Consider the following 20,601-nt stretch of genomic DNA (forward strand, 5'->3'; position numbering starts at 1 on the left):
ATTAACATCATCAATTTCTCTGATTCACTTTCACACATTTAAGGAGAATCAACATCACTGCTTTTCAAGCCTAGAATGTGGATGTAACAACCAAGCCTGGAGAACATCTCTCATATTAAAATTAATTCTTTCTTATTATAGTTGTTTTGGGTTCAGTCCTGATCAAATGAAATTCAAAATGCTATTTATTTTTTTCCTAAAAAACAAAACCTCTTACTTCGGGGTCTCTGCTACTGCATAAAACGAGAGGCTAATTAATGTGTTTATTCAGTTTTTCTATGAAATACATATATACATACACACACACACACACATATATATACATATATATATATGAAAGAGTGAAAAATGCTTCTTTTTTCTTTTTTTAAATAAGAACCAGGTGATGGCATCCATAAACAGAAACACTGCCCACCCTCAGGAGGACCACCTACAAAGGTGTTTAAAGGCGCTTTTGGCTCTGAATGAAGCAATATCCTGGGGTACCCGAGGACCATGAGCAGGGCTGTGCGAGGCCATAATCCAAATATGCTAAGAAAATGTAAGCAAAAAATTGCAAATAAAACTGCTTATATTCATGTATAAGTTGTTTGGCGACAGCCATATAGCAGAAGGGAAGCTGCTATAACTCATAACAGCATCTTGCAATAAAACAGCTCTCTGCCTCCCTCTCAAACTGTTCGACGCTCACATCTCATCAGATGGCTGAGTAAGCACGACACTTTGGGACAGTAAATCTGTTTCCAATATGGTGTACATTCACAGACACGCGCTTAGTATTCATCCGAAGACGCTTCCAGCTAAGTACTTATCAAGAATGGGTAATCATATATTTAAATATCGGGATGCTATTTTCTCCGTCTCCCTTAGGAACCCCTTCACTCTAGAGCGAACCTACATGGGTCTCAGGAAACCTTCCGCAAACTGAACCCTAACTCCCAGCACAGAACCTTTACCTACCATGGTCTCGGGGAAGCCTTCCCTTCTGTCCCCACCCTGCGCTGTGCTGCTGCCTGCCAGCGCGGCCCCTGATGGCATTGGCCCTCCAAGACTCTTCCCACCTCCTCTGCACTAACGTGACTCCTGAGAGCAAAGAGTCTGTCTCCCCAGCTCCACCACGGAGCGAGGGACAGCGCCAGCCACAGGGAAGTGTTTGCTGATCTCTCACGGTTTCAAGTCACTAGCCCGGCTGTGAGGTTCCCGCAGCCCTAGGGTTTGAATGGCCGTGAGGATACAGCAGACAGTGGACGGGGTTTTCGAGCTGTTTACAGACACCCGCCTGTTTGAGGGAGCCGTCCTGTTCTGAGCTTTGGAAGGGATTGCTTCTATTCTGGTACCAACCCACGGGGATCAGAGAGACAGGAGCAGAGGTCCTTGTTCTTCCCGTGTTCCTTGGCGGCACTACATCCGTAGCAAGCTCACCCGCCTCAGCTTCGGCGCATCAAGGAGGAGACTTGTTAGAGGAGACAGGAGCATGCTCCTCGAAAAATGATTTTTACATTAAAGTCCCCCCGTCCCGTCAGATAGACACAGTTTTAAGCCTCTACAAAACCAGATCGTTCAGAACTCTAGGCAGTTCCAACGACGAATCTCTCAAGCGGTTAGGTTGCTCCCACATGAGCCTGAGCCCTGACTGAGCAGGAGCACCCCCAGCTCCCCGCCCCTCCCCTCTCTCCACAATGGCTGCACTTGGTGTGTCTTTCCGGCGGTACTTTGCACGTATGCATATCCATCTCCATGCCCAGAGAAGAGGGAACTGGACACTGTTGTCCCAACTTCAAGGCTGCCCCCCGGCAGACGGATCTGCTGGAGAGGGGACGTGTGGGCGGAGCCTGGGGGCACATTTACACCAGGGGCTTTGTGGGATCTGTGGCAGGAGAAATGACACTTCACTACCTGCCGAGTGCTCCATGGAGCTCAACGTTGGGAAGACACTGTCCCTGTTTCTGGGTGGACACGGCATGGCTCTGGTGGGCGGTGTGGATAGAAGGAAACAAGGCACTCTTTGACACCTGCACGGTCTCATGGCTTTGGGGGCTACTGGACTCAGGCGCCTTGGCTGGGACGGTCGACCCCCAGGAGGTCGGTGTCCACACATGAACGTGTGTGAGCACATGGGAATTTTCAAGTCGAATGGCAGGGTTGACATAACTTCTCCCTGGGCATTTGATCCACAGGGACAGTATGGGGGTCCTTCAACACCGCTTAGAAAGTATTCTGTCATCAATGAACTTCCCTCCCCAAACAGCTCTTAGGAGCAGTGCCAGGACCCCAGCTGTGCAGAGGAACACAGCCCCAGGGGGACTTGCCTAAGGCTCACCCAACACCACGTGGCTCACCGTGGGCGGCGGAGGCTTGTCGCCCCATCTTCCTACCTCGAGTTCTGTGTCCTCTTCCTGACTGCACGGAGTTCGGACTCTCTGAGCAGCTGAACAGCCTGTGCGGGGACAAGGGGGGAGGGAGGCAGGTGGTCCAGGGGTGGGAGCTGGGCTTCTCCAGGCTGGAACCCTCGCTTCTCTGAGCCAGCCTCTCGATTCACACAAGAAAGAGCAGGAGAAAGCAGAAGATGAAGGTGAGGTAAGGATGGATGAGGACACGGCAGGGAGCAGGAGAGAATGACCCAAGAGGCCGCCAGTTTGATTCCCGGTCAGGGCACATGCCCAGGTTGTGGGCCTGATCCCCAGCGGGGGGCAGTAGAAGATGTTCTCTCTTATCCATGTTTCTTTCTTTCTTTCTTTCTTTCTTTGTTTCTTTCTTTCTTTCTTTCTTTCTCTCTCTCTCTCTCTCTCTCTCTCTCTCTCTCTCTCTCTCTCTCTCCCTCCCCCCCACTTCCTCTTTCTCTAAAATCAATAAAGGAAAAAAAAAATCATATGTGCCTGGATAATCAAGGGCAAAAGGACAGATTTCCAGCTCATGCTTCCTACTTTTCTTTGCTGTTATTCAAATGCAGGCAGATTTCCTTACTTACTGTAAACTCAGCTCTGAGTTTAGTGGAAGGAACAATGACCTTGGCCAGCAGGTGACGCAGCTGGCTGTGTGCTGCACTGGGAAGGGGGGCTGGGGTTCCAGCTCCATCATAGGAGCCGGGGACCTTGGCCACCGCAAAAGTCTCTGAGTTTAAGTTTCCTTGTCTGTCAAATGAATGGTTGGAAAGAGCCGGGCCCCGAGGGGCACCTGTTCTGACGTTCCACGGCCAGGCCCTTGCGAGAGCGTCTGTGCGCTCACTGGCCACACTTTCCAGAGCAACAGCATCTGTCACATCAATGACACAGCATTTGTATCCCGCCCTTTATTTTTCCTGCTAAGGTGTTTCAATCCTGACAGTATAATAGAATAAATCACAGCCGTCAGCGACGGGAGCGACACCGGCCACACACATTAGAGAGAAACAGTCAAAAAGCAGTCACCCGAGCCGCCCCCTTCGCCCACACCCGGGCTGTCTGACAGCACCGGGCCCGCTGCGGCGTCCGTCCGGCTGCAGAGCTGAGCACTGCGCTTCCCGACCGCGGGCACGGCCACTGTGCGGCCCCGCAGTCTGCCCGTCCACACCGGGACCGTCTCCGCGCTGGGCTGGGCGTCTCCCCTCCAGCAAACGTTGAGAGAGGTCGGGTTGTTACAGAACCAGCCCGCAGACGTGTCCTCCCACCGACAGCAGCAACCCCTGAAGTCAGATTACTGAAGTCGGATTCTCTTTCCACCGCGTACGCACAGTGGAGTAAGCAAATCCGCTGCCCCTTGGATACCCTCAAACATAGTGACGGTCTTCATGTAAGAGCCTCACGGGCATGGGGGGCACCTGGCCGCCGTTCAGCAAGTTTGAGCTATGCACACGAGGGCTGCAAGTCTTTTGTCCCCAGGTGAGACAAGAGGAAGGGAGCACTAGGGTGTTGGGTGACCAGTGATGGTGAGAGAAAGCTCGAAAGAGACGGAGTCCTCAGAGTCCCTGGCCTGGGGACTAAAGAAGTCATGGTGATGGCAGCTGTCCAAGCGCTTATCCATCTCTTCACTTCCTTCTGCTTCCTCCACCCCGGTGATCGGGCATGCTGCAGGCTGGGAGGGCTGCCTGTGAACAAGCTCTGGTTTTCCATACGCCCAGGGACGGGCGTGTTTGTGGATGACAGAGGATTTTCTGGTCTTTAGAACAACAAGAGTCTTCCCTCTTAAGAAAAAGGGGCTGTGCCCGGCCGGTGTGGCGCAGTGGTTGAGCGTCGACCCAAGGCACCAAGAGGTCGCTGGTTTGATTCCCGTTCAGGGCACATGCGCAGGTTGTGGGCCCGATCCCCAGTGGGGGGCATGCAAGAGGCGGCCAATCAATGTTCTCTCTCATTGATGTCTCTATCTCTCTCCCTCTCCCTTTCTCTCTCTCTCTATTGTCAATAAAAAAAAAAAAAATTTCTTTTTTAAAGAAAGCAAAAGGGGCTGTGATGCACATGAATTAAATCATCTCTGAAAAACAAGGAACAATGGTCTCCAGAGGAAGACCAGGGAGCAAGAAGTCCGTGGTCCCTGTGCGGAGAAGGCCAGGGAGTGGAAGCTACCAGAAGACAGCTGGTTCGGAACAGAGCACAAGAGGGGTGGACCTACTGTGTGACCTAGAAGCCAGGCCGATGGAACCGGGGCACAGCCTGACTGAAACATGCCTTACTGTGCTCCGGGAAACATTCCCCTGATGCTTTGCTCACATCTGAAACTTACCAAACCCAGCACAAAGAGCGAGCTGGCCGCCTTCCGTGTATGAATGAACTCAGACACACCGGCGCTACCTCTAGGACCGGGGATGCTGCTTCCGCTCAGGCAGTCCTGGACAGCTTTTACCTGCTCCCCTGCTTTTACTCTGCCTACTTCGGGATCTGTTTCCCACTGGGAAACCAGGGGTTTCTCTTATACCCTAAGTACTGTGCGGCTCTCCAGCTGAAAACCCTCCAGTGAATTCTCAGTGTTCCCCTTGGCTCTATCTGTGGCCTTGGTACCTCAGTTTTTCCACCTTTAAAATGGGGTAATAGTCAACGATACATGTAAGATGCACTGAAGGATACCTGGTACTTTGAAAGAGCTCATTAAACATTACGACGGCTGTAATTAAAAAGCAAAAGTCTGTAGAAGAAGATGCCTTCTGTCTTGTATAGCTTTATGATCAAGACATTTGGGTTTCTTGAAGGGGTTAATAAAAACTCCTTGTAAAGGTGATCTGAGATCTGAGGCGGAAATTGCAGCATGTGTTGTTGTTACTGTTTTTGCTAGCCACACAGTGAACAAGCAAGATCTATGCTTAGAAGATCTAGAAGAGAAACAAAACGCACGCTGGGTTGTCAGGGTTCGGCTAAAATGCATTGCGAGACGCATGTCCTAGAATGCTCTCGCGGTACCGGGGGGTGGCCAAGCCACAGCTCTGGTTTTGTTTGACAACAAAGATCATTTGATCACGCAAGAGAGAAAGGGAAGGCTTCCCGTGGTCCTCCCAATCTACTGTGGCCAAACCGAAATAACACCGGGCAAAAAGCTGCAGAAAGGGAGTGTGGGGACTGGAGGGAGAAACTGGAGACTGGGTGTGACCCCTCCGCTTCTAACGTGTGGTAGCGAGCCCCAAGTTCAGCAAACTTGTACTAAGCGGTCCTGTGCATGGCAGGGAGGCGGGTCTAAGGGGCAGGGAAAGGCGAGAGGGGTGTTGTCCTCATCCTGGGAAACCCAGGACAAGGTCGCCGCGTGCCCTCTGCACCTCTGGGACCTGGTGCACGGCGTCCACGACTTGAACGCGGCCCCACGTTTACCGGCCGCGTAGTTAGAAATCTCATGTACCAGAAGCAGCAACAACAAAAACAACCAACCAGGGAACTCCATCTTTTGGCAACTTTTAGGTAAATCTATTCTAAAATTAAAAGTTTATTAATTAAAATAACAATAACCACCCAAATAAACAGAAAGAAGTCATAGGATTTCTCATATAAAACAACATAAAGAAGTGACAAGCCTTCTAGTTACAAGCTCAGTGCGTTCCACCCAAGCCCCAGCGGAGACGCTCACGCGACAGCCTCAGGGGCCCACGGCCTGCAGACGGTCTTCCTGTCGCCTGCACCGTGATCTGCAGGGCACTGAGCCGCCTGTGGTCAGGTCTTAGCCCAGGCTGCCCCGAAGGCAGAGGGTGGGACACACTTTTGTGAATAAGAACTTGATTTGGGACAGCTCAGAGGAGCAGGGGTGAGGGACCACGGCAAAAAGCAGAGGGGGTGCCAATTAGAATGAGGACGGAGCCGGCACCGCTCTGGGCGCCCCGCGAGGTGGTGAGGGCCTCTCCTCCGAGGAGCCCGAGGCTGCACCTCTGAGGATGACGGGGAGCAGCATTTAGTATCAGCTTCCTATCCACCGGCTTCTGAGCCCCGGTCAAGGAGCCCGGAGCTGCTGACTCGGGGTTGCCTGTGCCCGACTGCTCTCGTCCCCAAGGGCGCTCTGCACCCTGTCTCCAGCCGATTCTAGGGCGTGAAAAGAGGCCAGGATCGGGGCAGAGCCTGCTTAACATGCTCTACCGTGGTCATTATGGCAACATTTGGAATCTGAGAATTTTCAGACAAAGAAGTCAGCTTTTCCCACTTTCTTGAGAATTTGGGAGCTTTAGCAACACTAGATCCGAAATCCCCAGTGGCACCGGATGGCCAGAGCTGAGCGGCACGTCCTGGGCCCACATCAAGACAGTCTCCCCCAGGACACACCGGACACGCAGCCTGCTCCGCTCCTCTGTCTGGCCGCCCTCCCCCTGCACGGGCTGCACGCTGTACCCCGACTCGGACCGTCCCCAAGCGCGGTGAACACGCACAGGGAAAAGCAGGTGCCCGCTCCACTATCACCACTGATTTTCCCGGTCACTTCACCTTGCAACATAGCAAACTTGACTGTATTTCTCCCAAGGGTATGTTTAAACTCATTACTCCTTTAATGTTGAAGATGGACTGGTTGATATAATTAATTGATGATGCGCTATAGTCCAAGTCAGGTGCTCAGATTAAATCCCCACTTTTTTTTCTTTATTAATTTTAGAGAGAGAGGAAGGGGGGAGAGAGAGAGAGAGAGAGAGAGAGAGAACATTGATTGGCCGCCTCCTGCATGCCCCCCACTGGGGATCAGGCCCACAACCTGGGCATGTGTCCTGACCGGGAATCAAACTGGCGACCTCTTGGTGCATAGGGTGATGCTCAACCACTGAGCCACACCGGCTGGACTAAATCCTCACTTCTCAGGTCTAACAGGTTGCAAGGTGAGAGCCAAGAGTGCTCAAGGAACCCGTTCCCTTGCTTCCTCCGTCCAGAACAACAAAAGGGAGGCCCTGGCAACCGAGCCCGGATACCCAACACCCAGGCCAGTGGCTTGGAAACACTGTGTAATGAGCTCCTGGCAACGTGGCTTTTATTAGGCAAAACCCTCCAAGAACTAGGAAGCTCTGTGAAAACGAGAATTACGGCCTTCTGAGTGAACGGTGAGATTCCGAGTCACTCACTAAGCGTAAGCCTGGGAGCTGGAAATGCTATCAGTTACCGAAGACGGTTCTGTTCTGCAGGGCGTGTCCCGCTCCCTGCGGTTTCATTTCCAGAAGAATACAGTTTTAAAAGTACCGATGCCTGGGTCCGACTCCCCAGAGATTCGTACTGAATCAGTCTCAGGCAAGCCTTGGGCACGGGGACTTTTCAAAACTGCACCATCGAGGCTAATGCGTTGCCCCTGGTCCAGGGACCGCCGTGGCATGTGGCCACACGCACTGTCCCCTCACTGCTGAGCCAGGACGACTCAGCGCCTGCTGCAGCCTCCCTGCTGTTCCGTCTCTGGGTCTGTGAAGCAGAAAGTGGAAAGTGGGTCATCTCCAGCATGGTTTAGCAACACGCACAAAGGGGTTCGGAGCATGCACATCGACTGAACTGTCGCTGGGGACTCAGGCACATTTGAACCCAAGGCGGCCAGGCAGACAGGGGTCTTTCTAAGGTTGATGGGGGCCGCCTGAATGTGCAGTCATGTTCAGAGGCATTTGTTTGGGCCACGGATCTTTATCCTGCCAGGGGACTAGAGTCTCTTCATTTTGAGGACATTCAAGTAACAGTCCTCCCTTCTATCAATGTTCCAGCTACTGGAAATAGATCCAGAGACACAAACGTCACCCACTGTCATTACTCTCAGAATAAATTCATCATGTTGGTTCCCACTGCTACGGATACGTTCAGGACTTCAATTCCCCATACATGGAGCGAACTGTAAGTGGACCAGGACAGACCGGGAAGCATCCATTATGCAGCCAACGTGGCGGCGAACACGCGGGACTTCAAAAGGAAGCGCTTCAAACTATTTCTACAATAAAATGCGTCCCCCTGGGACAGCAGCTGTCCGATGCCCACTGTCCATGAATCACGGTGAACAAAGGGAAGCTCCCTATTTTGTGGCGCCGGCAGGAGGAAGAACCTGGACGAGGAAGGAGAGCCACAGGCTCAGCTGGGAAGACGAGGAAGCCCACCCGACTTCTCCATTCTGTTTCCCCGTTTCCAAGAAGATCTTTCTCTCTTGGAGAAAATACATTCAACATAATGCTCAAAGTCACTGTGGTCAAATCGTCCACCTCTTATAAAAGGTTGTGGGACATCGTTAAATGAGTCGACGCGGCACTTAGTGTTAGTGGCTTTGGGCACGCTCAGTATTCGTTCTGCTCATGCCCAGCGGAGATTTATCACTAAAGCAGATCCCACTCGAGGTTGAGTGGGAAGGGAAGGTGTCAGCGCAGGAGGAACACTGAGCGACTTGGGGCAGTGGATGTTGGTGGCAGCAGAGAGAGAGGGCTACTGAGACATGCATAGCAATGGAGGTGCTCAAGAAGTGAACCCGAATGCATTTGGGGTACCCACCCGACCCCTGCTCTGCATATATCCCCGGGGATACTTCTGGAATTGCCAGAGCTGAAAATTAAATTCTAAACCTAGAACATGACACTGAACATGGAATGTCTCTTTTGATCATATCAGCGCGATGATCCATCAGCAGGCAGCGTAGTACCCTTCCTGGACCCAGACTCTAAGCCATGGGGAAACAGATATTGCAATTTTTTAAATTTTTTTTATCTGACAGCACACCATTTTTTTAAAATTTCCAGTTGGCATTGTCTCCTGTCACCCATCACATTGTACCTATATGGCACGGTACGGTAGGTCCCAACAGAGGCACAATTATGCTAGGTAGCACCCGCCCAGATAAACGAACAGCATTATTGGATCACCAATACCCAGAAAAGGCAAATGCTAGTGCAATCCAACCTGTGAGTGTCAGAGTCTATTACAAAAAAGAAAAAAAAGAAAGAAAGAAAAAAAACTCATACAAGTTGGCATTTCACAGTGTGGGATTTGATACTGTCACGTTGGACACGCAGCCCACACATTCTAAGTGGGGTGCTGGTCTGGGCCATGCTGTAAACTCTTCTCATGAGAACTGGAGACGAGCCACGTATAACAGGAAGACATTCTCTCCCAGTTGCATCCATGAGTCAGAACACAGAACTGCCGAGTTCTCGCTTTCCCTCCCTGTTCACAGGAGCCCGGACTCGCCCGCTGAGGATGCTGAGTCACCCAGCAAGAGGAGGATAACAACAAGAGCAACATGTAAGGGCCCCTGCAATTCAGGGGGCAGAGACTGCACCCAAGAGGTGGTCCCTAGGTTAGGCCGTGCAGGACAAATGGATTTGGAATAGGTAGATAGCTATTTTACCAGGAAGGATTAGACACAGGGAGGTCTGTGCTATTTTTGCAATTGCAATAGCCTCCAGGGGCCTGACAAATCCAATAAATGACTGGGGAGGAGGACTGATGTCAGGCAAAGGGCAGACGTGGGTTCCCAGGTAAACTGAAATGTGAACAGACTGGCTACGGGCACTCCATTCAAATTTTCTAAAGCCACCTATAGGCCAATCAAAACAGACTTGGGAGCCAAGTATCATCTGTGTGCATTAACGATGTGACCACTATTTAGAAATAAGAAGAAAGTCAACTCTGAGTAGTGGAATTGGAAAATAAAACTACCGTTTTATTTATGTATGCTTTGAGTGCTAAGTCAAAGTCTGAACTGGCTGAGTGGACCATGCAAAGAGGTAAGGTTTCTTTCTATCCACCCTCACTAAAGGATCTTCTTCCTTCTCCTGTTCATTGATTACCTGTGTTCTCACATGAGATCCTTTCTTCTTTTCTTTGTACATTTTTCCCAGATGATCACACTAACCCCTATGAAATTACTAGCTGTCAATTCCTAAATCTCCACTCAGCTCATGTCTCTCTCCAGAATTTCAGAATTGCACATTCAACTGTCCATTAGGTTTCTACACATGTATGGCATGAAGGCACCTGAAATTCAAAAAGTCTAGCTACACACACTACCTAACTCAGAAACCAGCTCATGCTCCGTTTCAAACCCTGGTGATTATCACTAACAATTACTCAGTTTTCACAACTATAAGCCTCACCAGTATCTCTCCCTCACTTTGTCCCATCGGTTGCCAGAGAGTACGCATTCCACCTTCTACACATCCTCGGCTTTGCTAGTCAACATATCAGTTGGCAGGAACACAATACACACTCACCTGTTCACACACACACCCCTCACATCTGCTACGAGTCCCTGATTTATTTAGCCACTGAGAGAAAACGAACACCGTACTGCAGTCACATAGAGAAGCGCTGAGGGGAACACGGTATTTTTCCCGTTTTCCTTGCCCCAGATCCATAGGAGGTGTTCTGTTGCTGCTGCTACTCTTTGCATAGGCAGGAACCTAGTAAGGTTGAGACAAAAATGCAAATTCTTGTAACAACACATTTTTATATGCAGGCTTATGTCACCATCCCAGGAGGACTTGACCTAATAATCTATGCGCTTCCATTTAAGGGGTTATTTACAAGCATTGACCTCTCCAGGCTCTTTAAGGAAATTCAGCATCAGAAAGGCAATAATCTTTTTGCAGGAAAAGAAAGCAATCGATGCACCAAAGTCCCAGAACAATACATTCACCTCCACTTGTACAGCGTCCTAAAAAGTCAACATTCTTTGGTGTTCAACACAATTTCTCAAACCACCTCCACTACCCCAGTTCAGGTGACTAGGCCCCTTGCCTAGATGAAATACAACCTCCTGACTCATCTCCCCAACCATCTCAACTCCCTGTATCCTGGTCCATAAACCAAAGCCAGCATGAGCTCCCTGAAATGCGCTTATGACCCAGTTTCTCCCCCTTAGCACTCCAGCTCATCTGTTCCCACTCCGCTTAGCTAACCTGAACTTCTTTTAGATCCTGTCACAACTAAGCGGTGTCGCCTCTGGAACCTTTGCGTACAGGTGTGGGCAAAAGTAGGTTTACAGTGGTTCATGCGGGAAGCAATAATGAACAAATAAGCTCTGCGTTTCACGTACTCACAACTGTGAATGTACTTTTGCCCACCCCTATATCCTGTACATTTTGCTTGAACACTCTTTCTTACCTGTTTGATCTCCCCACTCCTCCTCATCCTTCAAGGGAATGAAAGGAAGTTACAATTTCTGACATCCGGGATGTGCAATTCCAGGTTACATGTCTCTCCAAAAGTATCCAATATTTTCCCTTTCATGGTATTTCTCAGACTGTACCTGGTTATGTGTCTGTGATACCTGTCCCCTTTAGGGTTGCCCTGCTGTGTGAGGCTGGAGACCATATTCACTGTGGTGTCCCATAACCCAGTTTTCCCACAAATACTCTCCCCACCAATATTTTTGCTTTAATGAAGACGCAAGAATAGGGCAGTGCTTTGAAAATCTAAGACTATTCACTATATGGGAAAAAAAATGTGCCGAGGAAGACTGAGAAAAGAAGGCAATTTAAATGGCGAGGGAACGTTGGCAGCTTCTCGTGGAATGTGAACATTGGAAATAAGATCAATTAAGAAAGAATAATCGTTGTGGTTTGGTGAACAGCAATATGAAGAATCAAGAAAAGAGAGTGAGCTTGGCGAACTCTACCTAAAAAGCGAGAGTTGTGATGCCCTTCTCAAAAGCTGGGAAATAATAAATGGAAACATATTTTGAGGGGGGGGGGAGTGTTTGCCACTTGGTTATCTAAGAGGAAATATTCCAAGGGCGTATAGGAAGGTAGAAGTAGAACCCAGAAGGACCGTACTTGTCTTAGACTTCAGTATCACTAAGGATGGGAGCATCTGTTATCAAATCAGTCAGTGTTCCTTGCCTACTTCTGATATAAGAACCTTTCTTTCCCACATGAGGTCCATTCCATTGGGTTTAGGTGCTCACTAAAAGCTACCTTCAGGCACAGGGTAAGTAAGCCTAAGTCTAAGACATGGCCAACCAAAGACAGAGCGATACATAGAGGCATCCCCCTGTCCATGCCAGGCCTATCTAAAGCTTCTCTGGGAAGGTTCTGCTCAAGACTGGGAAATAAATAAATAAACAAAACAAACCAACAAACAACCTCTTTCCAATGATGTGACCAAGGGAAGAGAACATGAGAGTGGGGTTATGACAAGACATCTTCCGACAGGTCTTTGTGAAGAGTAAAGCCAAGTAAAGCCGAGCAAAGACAACGAGAAACAAGCAGTGATGCCCGCGAGGCAGGCGCATCGGGACTCTCCGGTGACATGATAAAGCATCTTGTTTTTGCACTGGCTTATTTCATTTGGGATGTGATTATCTTCCTTCCACTTGTAACAGAAACAGTCCTGAGAAGCAGGAACAGTGAATGCTGATGTTGTAAGGACATGATCGTCCCGAAGAAAACGCCATGGGGAAGAAAGGGTTGGGGACTCGGGGTAAAACGGGAGAATTGCTACCAGAGACCAGAGAAAATGCAAAATTGACAGTAGGTGAAGGGTAATGACTGGGCAAACGTAAAGACTGGTACCCAGTGGCCACAGTTATTGGAAAATATGGATGTAATCCGAGAAAGGCAGTGACTATCAACAATGAAAAGCCAGAGAAAACTGATCAAGTGACACAGACCTCAAAGTATTACCTATAAAGTCCTAAGAATAGATTCGTTTTCATTCAGAGAGTATATGGCTACTCTGCTCTTCATTAAACCCATTCCTAACATTTACACTTAATTACATGTCATAAAAATGTGCATCTTTTAAAAAAAAATTGTTTGTAGCCAACGGCACTCTCTTAGAGCATTTTCCCAATCTTTTTATTTTTTTTTTAACTTGTAAAATTGTCTGACTAGCAACTCTATTACAGTGTGTTGGCATGAGCTGACAGCTGTTAGATGGTATCTTTCATTTCTTTCTAAAAATAGGGAAATAACGTGTGAGTTATGTTCATCTTCGGGAGCAAAAGTTACAGTGCGGAGGGAGTCCAACCCACTCTTTCGGCAACTAGAGGAGAAATTCAGGGTTTGAAGATGTCAGAATTTTTCAAGTCATTGGAAACAAATCCAAGGGGAGGGGATGGAAATGTCCGTCGCACGCATTATGAGGGTTGGAGAACTGATGACCACCACTTTTGCTGGTAATAGCACTGAAATGACACTAATTATGATGACAACCGTGAGCAATGATTCAGCACTTATTAAAAGGAAGACAATGTCCGTAGAATGACAAACACATCATCGTCAGAGATGAGCCCAACAACTGTCCTGGTGGGAACTTTTACAGATGGAGGACATGAGGCTGAGAGAGTCTATGCTCTAGAAGTTGATCAAGGTCACGCTGGTAGAACCTATTAGCACTAGGATGCGGATCCAATTTCGCTCTGTGTCTGCTTCTTTCCTCTCCCCTATGGCCCGCATATGAAGACACATAGATTTAAGTTAGCCGGCAAGAAGACAACAAACCATATTACATTGAAAGATTGAAGTCTCTTTCTCTAAAGATTTTTTAAAAAGCAACAACACAACCGAAGACTAAGAGGTACCAGGTATTCTCAGGTGAGTTATGAACAGAAGCCCTGCCTAGAGGCAGGAGAATAATTTGAAAGCAATCTTCTCAAGGTACGTTTCCGCCTTCCAAGTATTGACCAAGCACACTCCTGAACTTCACTAAACTCTCAAAGTTGTTCTTTGTAGGGTAAATTAAAGGATTGACATTTTTCAAAATAAAACCTTTCCAACTGTGGCTTTGGGTGCCGTAAAAAAAAGAAAAACAAAACTATTTGCCGACATGGGTGTAGACAGAGACGCTCACAGGTTTTCCAAGTCTGTTGACAATTACTATATAGATTAATTGAATCAAGACAGGTAACGCTGTCGCTTGCTAGTTGCTCATGAGTTTTCAGCTCATTAACACGGCTTAAATGATGCTCTGGCAAATTTCACAGAGTGAAAAATATCGCTCGAATTCTTTTTGAAGATCGCAGAAGTGAGAAGTGGCTTATGAAATAACAAAATCAAGCCTAGCCTCATATGGGGGTGTGTGCATGTGTTTCGGTATGTGTACGGGTCACTGAAGGGCTGGTGACAGGTAGTTCTGTGACAGAGAGAGCTGATCCAAGCCTATGTTCAAAAATCCGATTTCCCCCGAGTTCCTTCTCTGCCTTGACCCAACGGCCAGCCTGCGGTGCAGCGGAAGAATTCAGTCTTGGCCCCCGCTTCGGAGACGGGCACCACCAGCTGGGCAGAGGAACTCCCTGAGCAGCGAGAAGCGGGGTTGAAGCTGCCGGGCCCGCTGGTCCTTGGCCAGCACCGAAAGCTGTCCGTTCTGCCTACCTGAGCGATGTCATTTAGATAGAGACAACTTCGCTGGCTGGTGTTCCAGGTGGAGAGTTTGTGCCAGGGGGTGATGCCTGGAGGGGCGGGCAGGGAGCCTGTGTTGACAGCCTGGCACAGATCTGGACGGTAGAAACTTTTCCCTATGGCAGAGGCTAAGAGAGACGGGATGCAGCCGGAAACACTTCCAGGGGGCTGGAGTAGTTCTGGTAACGCAGGACAATGGGGAGTACAGACCAGTGGGGCTGGGGTAGCCCTCACTGTCTGTCCAGTCAATATTAGCGACTGCAGTTTCCATGTTATTAAGAAAGGTTTCAAGGGGTGGACCCCTAACGTGTTTATACATTGAATTTCATAGACCCTTCCTAGCCTTGGAAGCTGTAATGACTTGTTTTTTGTTGGTTTATGTATATGTCAGCGAGGTGCTCAAACCCTGTTTAAAACCCAGCGCTGGGACCCAACTTTCTGAGTGGAACCCTGTCTGCACCCCTTCCCAAGTTCGTGCCCATGGATGCCGTATTCAATCTCTCCTTGGTTTCCTACTCCGCACACAAGGGAGGGCTACTAGTCCCCAGCCGGCAACACTGCCGGGACGGTTCACTGAGTTGGAACCAGTGAAATGCTTAGGCTGGTACCTGGCATGTGAAAAGTGCGGACGTCTCAGCCCTCTTCTTCCGTTATCCTTCCTGCGGCTCAGTGCGCCAGAATGCTGTGGACCAATGCCGACCAGTCACAGGCACACAGGCACACAGAAGGAGAGTTCAAGGCGGAATCAGGCTCCTGAGACGTGGCAGCCCGTGTGGGACAGCACACGGCTCTGCACCCTCACTTCAGAGTCCCTGCGAACAAGCCGACACAAGCTGCCCGGGAACTGGGCCGACCTCCGTTATTCACGACGGCGTCTGTTGCGCGGGCCAGACTCGGTCGGAGTCTGATCCCAGATGAGACCGCCGGTCACTTTGTCAGGGGTGTTAACGCTGCGGCCGCTAGGATGCTATTTATTGCAGGATTAGTCATGAACTAATTACCAATCGCTCGCATAGCCACAGACCTAAGGTCAGCAATCCTCTCCCTTCACAGAAGGACCCAGCACAAAAGAGGTCAGCCAGGTGCTACGCATTGTCTCTGCTCGGGAGGCCCCACGGGAGAAGAAGGCAGAGGAGGTTGTGTGCGGACGGCAAGCAAAGAAGGAGAATTTGACGGCAGCCTCCATCAGCTTCTCGGGGGAACTCCTGGCTCTTCTCTCCTGCTGGGACCTGGCAGCCTCTCACATTGGATAACTTGCAGCTGGCCAGCTGGGGAAACTGGACAAGGTCTGACCCTGGCCCCGCAGCCCTTCAGTGGCTGGCAATTCTTTTCCATGCTGAGCATCTGGAGAGTCATCCGACTGTGTTTGCCAAACTCGCGTGCATGCGAGAAGCCTGTTTGTTTTATAATAAGCGTCTTGGGTTTTAGACAAGAATACCACAGGAGATGATCACACTCTGATCCTCGCTAATGTACCTCTAGGCTAATAAGTACTGACATGATCCTGCTCTTTGATTTCGTGAATAAGAAAATAAAATGGGAAATGCATGACATTTAAAAAAAAAAATCATTGTTATTGCTGAGCGTAAAATGTATTTTAACCCTCTCCGTGGAGGCTAAGTTTTCGTGTGGAATGCGTTGCTTGCCAGATTGTGTCTCCTGTTCCTCTTCTCCCTAAATATGTGCTTATTTACTTCCTGCAGAGTTCAATTTTAGAAGCCATCAAAGTAGACCCACTCAGACTCTGACTACATTTTCATGCATAAATTCATAGATGTCTTCAGAAGGAACTGCACTTGCATATGCAAATCCCTCCCAATGCCTTTTCGTTTTCAGTTTTGGCCTGCACAGTTTTTAATTCATGCAAACACGCTGCACAAACAAATATGGGCTCAATAACAACACACGGCATGTGCGAATTGCTAACGGCAACGCCATGAGTCCGACATGGCCCAGCACATTCCATTGTTATCGGTGCAGAGGAACAGAGGAACGGGACTGAACAGGGGGAAGAAAGAGCCATCTGAAAACAAAACCCCGAGCGCTTGGTTTCCTTTTACGTACATATTGATAAGGGAAAAGGTGACGGGCCAGCCCACAGCTCAACAATCATCTGGGACCTGCAGCTCAGTGCACTTGACGCAGAAGCCAGGATGCACCTTTCGTGAGACTCAGGGAGAAGAGTCTACATTTCAGCAAAGAACCAGGGCAAACAGACTGTGTGCAGCAACACCGCAAATGAAACCCGAAAAGCGGCCGGACAACGAAAGGCTTTCAACCACGTTGAATGTGCGTCACTTTTCAAAGTACCCACGTCTTGTGTTTGTGATGCTCTTAGAAACAGCAGAGAGGTGTCACCACTTTTCACATCGGGAAGGGAAGCATCCCCTTAATTAATTAAGCTGTGATTCTTCGTAGATTTCCCCCCATTCCCACTACATGTGCTCTGGGATGAGGTGAGAACCCAGTTGCTGGGGTCACTCAGAGATCAAAGACATTTGACAAACAGCCATTTTCAAGCAACCATCCCCTGCTTGAAATGTGTCTCATTTACATGAAGATATCTCCGAAAATCAGAGTGAAGATTGAATAGAAATTGTATCTTGCAAGGGTGTACAATTGCAACAGAACCGTGATCTTAACTGTTTCTTGGCTGATTTGGGGGAATATTTTGTTAAATACAAAAGCAAGAGCGAGGCTAAACCGGGAGCATATGAAAATATATATATATATATATATATTTTAAAGCCACTGGATTATAAATTCCATTTATGTAGTATATATAAATAGTATTTTCTAAGAAGTAAAGAAAAGATAAGTCATTTAAGGAAGCTAAGAAATCAGCAATGGAATTCCAGGCTGCTATAGGCTGAATGTTTGTGACCCTCCAAATTCCTGTATTAAAACCTAATCCCTTTGGTATTTGGAAGCCGGGCTTTTGGGAGGTGAGCAGGTCATGAGGGTGGAGTGCTCATGAATGGGTTTAGTGCCCGGGATAAAAGAGCCCCCAGAGAGCTGCCTTGCCCCCTTCAGCTATGTGAGGACAGAGAAAGACAAATGTCTGTGAACCAGAAAGAGAGCCCTGATCAGAGACCACATCTGGCCATACTTTCTTGTTTTTGTTTTTGTTTTTTTTATCCTCACCTGAGGACATTTTTCCATTTTTTGTACAGAGAGAGAGGAAGAGAGAGAGAGTGAGAGAAACATCGACGTGAAGGGACACATCGAGTGGCTGCCACCCGCACGACCAACCAGGGCCGGGGACAAACTGCAACCGAAGTACGTGCCCTTAGCGGGAACCGAACCCGGGTCTCTCAGGACCGCAGGCCGACGCTCCAACCGCTGAGCCAAACCGGCCAGGGCCATACTTTCATCTTGGAAGCCCAACCTCCCGAAATGTGCAAAAGATATTTCTGTTGTTTATAAGCCACTAGTATATTGGCTTTGGTCAGAGCAGCCCAAACGGACTAGAACCCAAGCTAAGGTATCTCCTGCGGAATTAAATGAGTTGCAACATTTACTGTAACAAGAAATAACTCAGTAACATAATAACCTGGCAGGCAGGGCCCGGACACTTGGCACTGGCAGAGTGACCTCCTCGGCGCACCCACTGTATTTTTGTGCATTGGCTGGTAACCGAGCTCAGCTGGTCATGTCAACTGCTCACAGAGCAAAGCTGACCACAGGATGCAAGACACCACGCTAGTGAATCAACTTGGCTAGACTGCTTTTGCCTGCATGTCCATACGCAACCCTTGACAGGTGAGAACCAATTCCTTACGGATATCGAACATGAAGAGAAGTCAACTATTAGTACTTGGGAGACAAATATTTTCTTCCCCCAAGAAATCAAAATACTGTAATTCAAGAGAAATATATTCCTCATGGAGTCAAGGGTCTGCTGTTAGGTTACACCTGTTAAAACCCACCATGGTGTGTCCCCAAAAGCAACCACCAAATTGTCCAAGAACTGGGCGTCCAGGCCCAAAGAAGCACTTGGGTGATACCCAAAGGAGCTGGACAGAGGCATGTTCTCGTCACCCAAGCTCTGACGGATCACTCAAGGCACCATGTTTCGCTCCCCATTTTCACCAACCTTCATCATCAGCAACACACAGCTGTGCAAGCCGGGCACGTAAGACAGCCAGTCGGTGGGGACCGCTCCACATACCTTGTCTCGGAAACTCATCTGACTCCCGGTGAACGAGGTCTGTGACCCGGTTTCCGTAGTGCATCCTGCTGTCGTGGTCATAGGCCTTCAGGGTCTCGCTGGAGCTGTAGGACTTCTGCGTGGGCACCCGGCAGTCTTCGCTGTCCAGGGAGGAGCTCGTGTAGCGACATTCTTTGCCACACCGCCCCCGGGTCAGCGAGCGGTGTCGCCGGTCTTTTACATCCATTAGTGCAGATCAGGCGGGATGCTGATGATTCAGAGAAGTCGGCCCGAGTGTCGGCACGTGTCACGTTGCCACCTAGAAACATCCAAGGAAACAACCGACACTGTGATCATAAGAAATGCTGCCCTCGGTTCTGACTCACACTCTGACTCAGATAACAACATGCAAAGGCAGATGTGGTCAGCGCCACGCAATCGCTTCTGCAAATGCTTAATGTGGACTGCGGCAATCAGCCTGGATAGAAGAACCCGATCCAGTAAATTAATTTCCTTGTTGTTTAATTTAATAGATTGGGGGGAGGGAGTAATAGAAAAATAAGGCAACTCGTGATTTTCTGTGTGTGCGGGGACGACAGGATACAGTTGGCATTCTAAGACAAGATCTCACTACGAAGCAGTCGGAAGCAAAACTGACTTTATATCTTTGATTCTAGTCTCTTTTTGCTATAGTGGAGGTGGGGGGAAACGAAAATCAAATAAATAAATAAAAATAAAAGTATGTGAGGCATAAATAGACGCTGCTGATGCTTTGCAGTGATACCAAGTCCACCTGACTAACAGGAAATCGCTTTTCTGGGACTGGAGAAGGATAATACAAGGTAGTCTTGACAAGCAAACAATCCTCCTCCAATTCCTTCCATGAGCCTTCCGCACACTCATCAGTTCTCTCTCCTTTGACAAGCTGTGTCTTGGACACACCTGGTCACTGGTTTTTCCTCGTCGTCTGTCATCTGCCAAGTGGAGGAGGTGCTGACGAGAGGTCTAAATGCCACAACAACTCAATCACCCACCTGAGCCCACCGCTACCGTCCCGCCCGTGGTTGGGATATTCGCCGCAGGAAAGACAGACGGGGAAGGGTGCTGGCTCCAAGGGCGAGCCGATGGAGACACCCTCCCATACGCGCCGCCCACCAGGGAGCCCGCAGTCTGTGGCTTCACACCCTGGGCCTGGATGTGTATGCCCAGCACCACTCAGAACCCACTAGCCTTCTGCTGAGCAAATACGACAGCAACGCCGAGACGCCTCCAGGTTCCAAATGATAGGCTCTTACTGGTTTCATGGGCCATGCAAAGCAGCAGGGACTCCAGGGCCAGGGCCTGGATGGATGGACAAGCAAGGGTTTTAATCAAAATGGAACTGCAACCCGAGCAGGGTACTGATTTCTTCATGAGGCTGCTGCCATGCTGCCTCCCCAGGGTGTCAGCAATGACTGGGGGGGAAGGTGTGTGGTCCGGGGTCCCTCTCCTCTTCTTTGCTTAGTTTCCACGCTGTGGTGGGATGTCTCTGTACACCAATGGCCCGGCCCGTGGGTGCACAATGTGGATTGGACCTGGCCCAAGACGGCAGAGACCAACTTCGTCCCTGCCGGATCGTTCACTCCAAGAGGTCCTTCTGGACCTCGGGAACCCCGCTCACGTACACTACGTGTACACTTTCTCGAAGACTGCCTGCCATCATGGACAATTCCGTTTGGCGATGGAAACACCG

General features: G+C 49.3%; 1 protein-coding gene across 2 annotated transcripts in view; it reads right to left on the reverse strand.

Moving 5' to 3' along the window:
* The window catches only part of TENM2 (teneurin transmembrane protein 2), an 883,834-nt gene extending 864,718 nt beyond the window's left edge, over positions 1-19,116 (reverse strand). For both annotated transcript variants that reach the window (XM_036239731.1, XM_036239730.1), the window contains exon 1: positions 18,891-19,116. In XM_036239731.1, coding sequence (XP_036095624.1) covers positions 18,891-19,116 — 226 coding nt within the window. The remainder of the gene's footprint in view (positions 1-18,890) is intronic.
* Positions 19,117-20,601: the final 1,485 nt, after the last annotated feature.

Source organism: Molossus molossus, unplaced genomic scaffold (assembly GCF_014108415.1).
Source record: "Molossus molossus isolate mMolMol1 unplaced genomic scaffold, mMolMol1.p scaffold_m16_p_4, whole genome shotgun sequence".
Classification (NCBI taxonomy): Eukaryota; Metazoa; Chordata; class Mammalia; order Chiroptera; family Molossidae; genus Molossus; species Molossus molossus.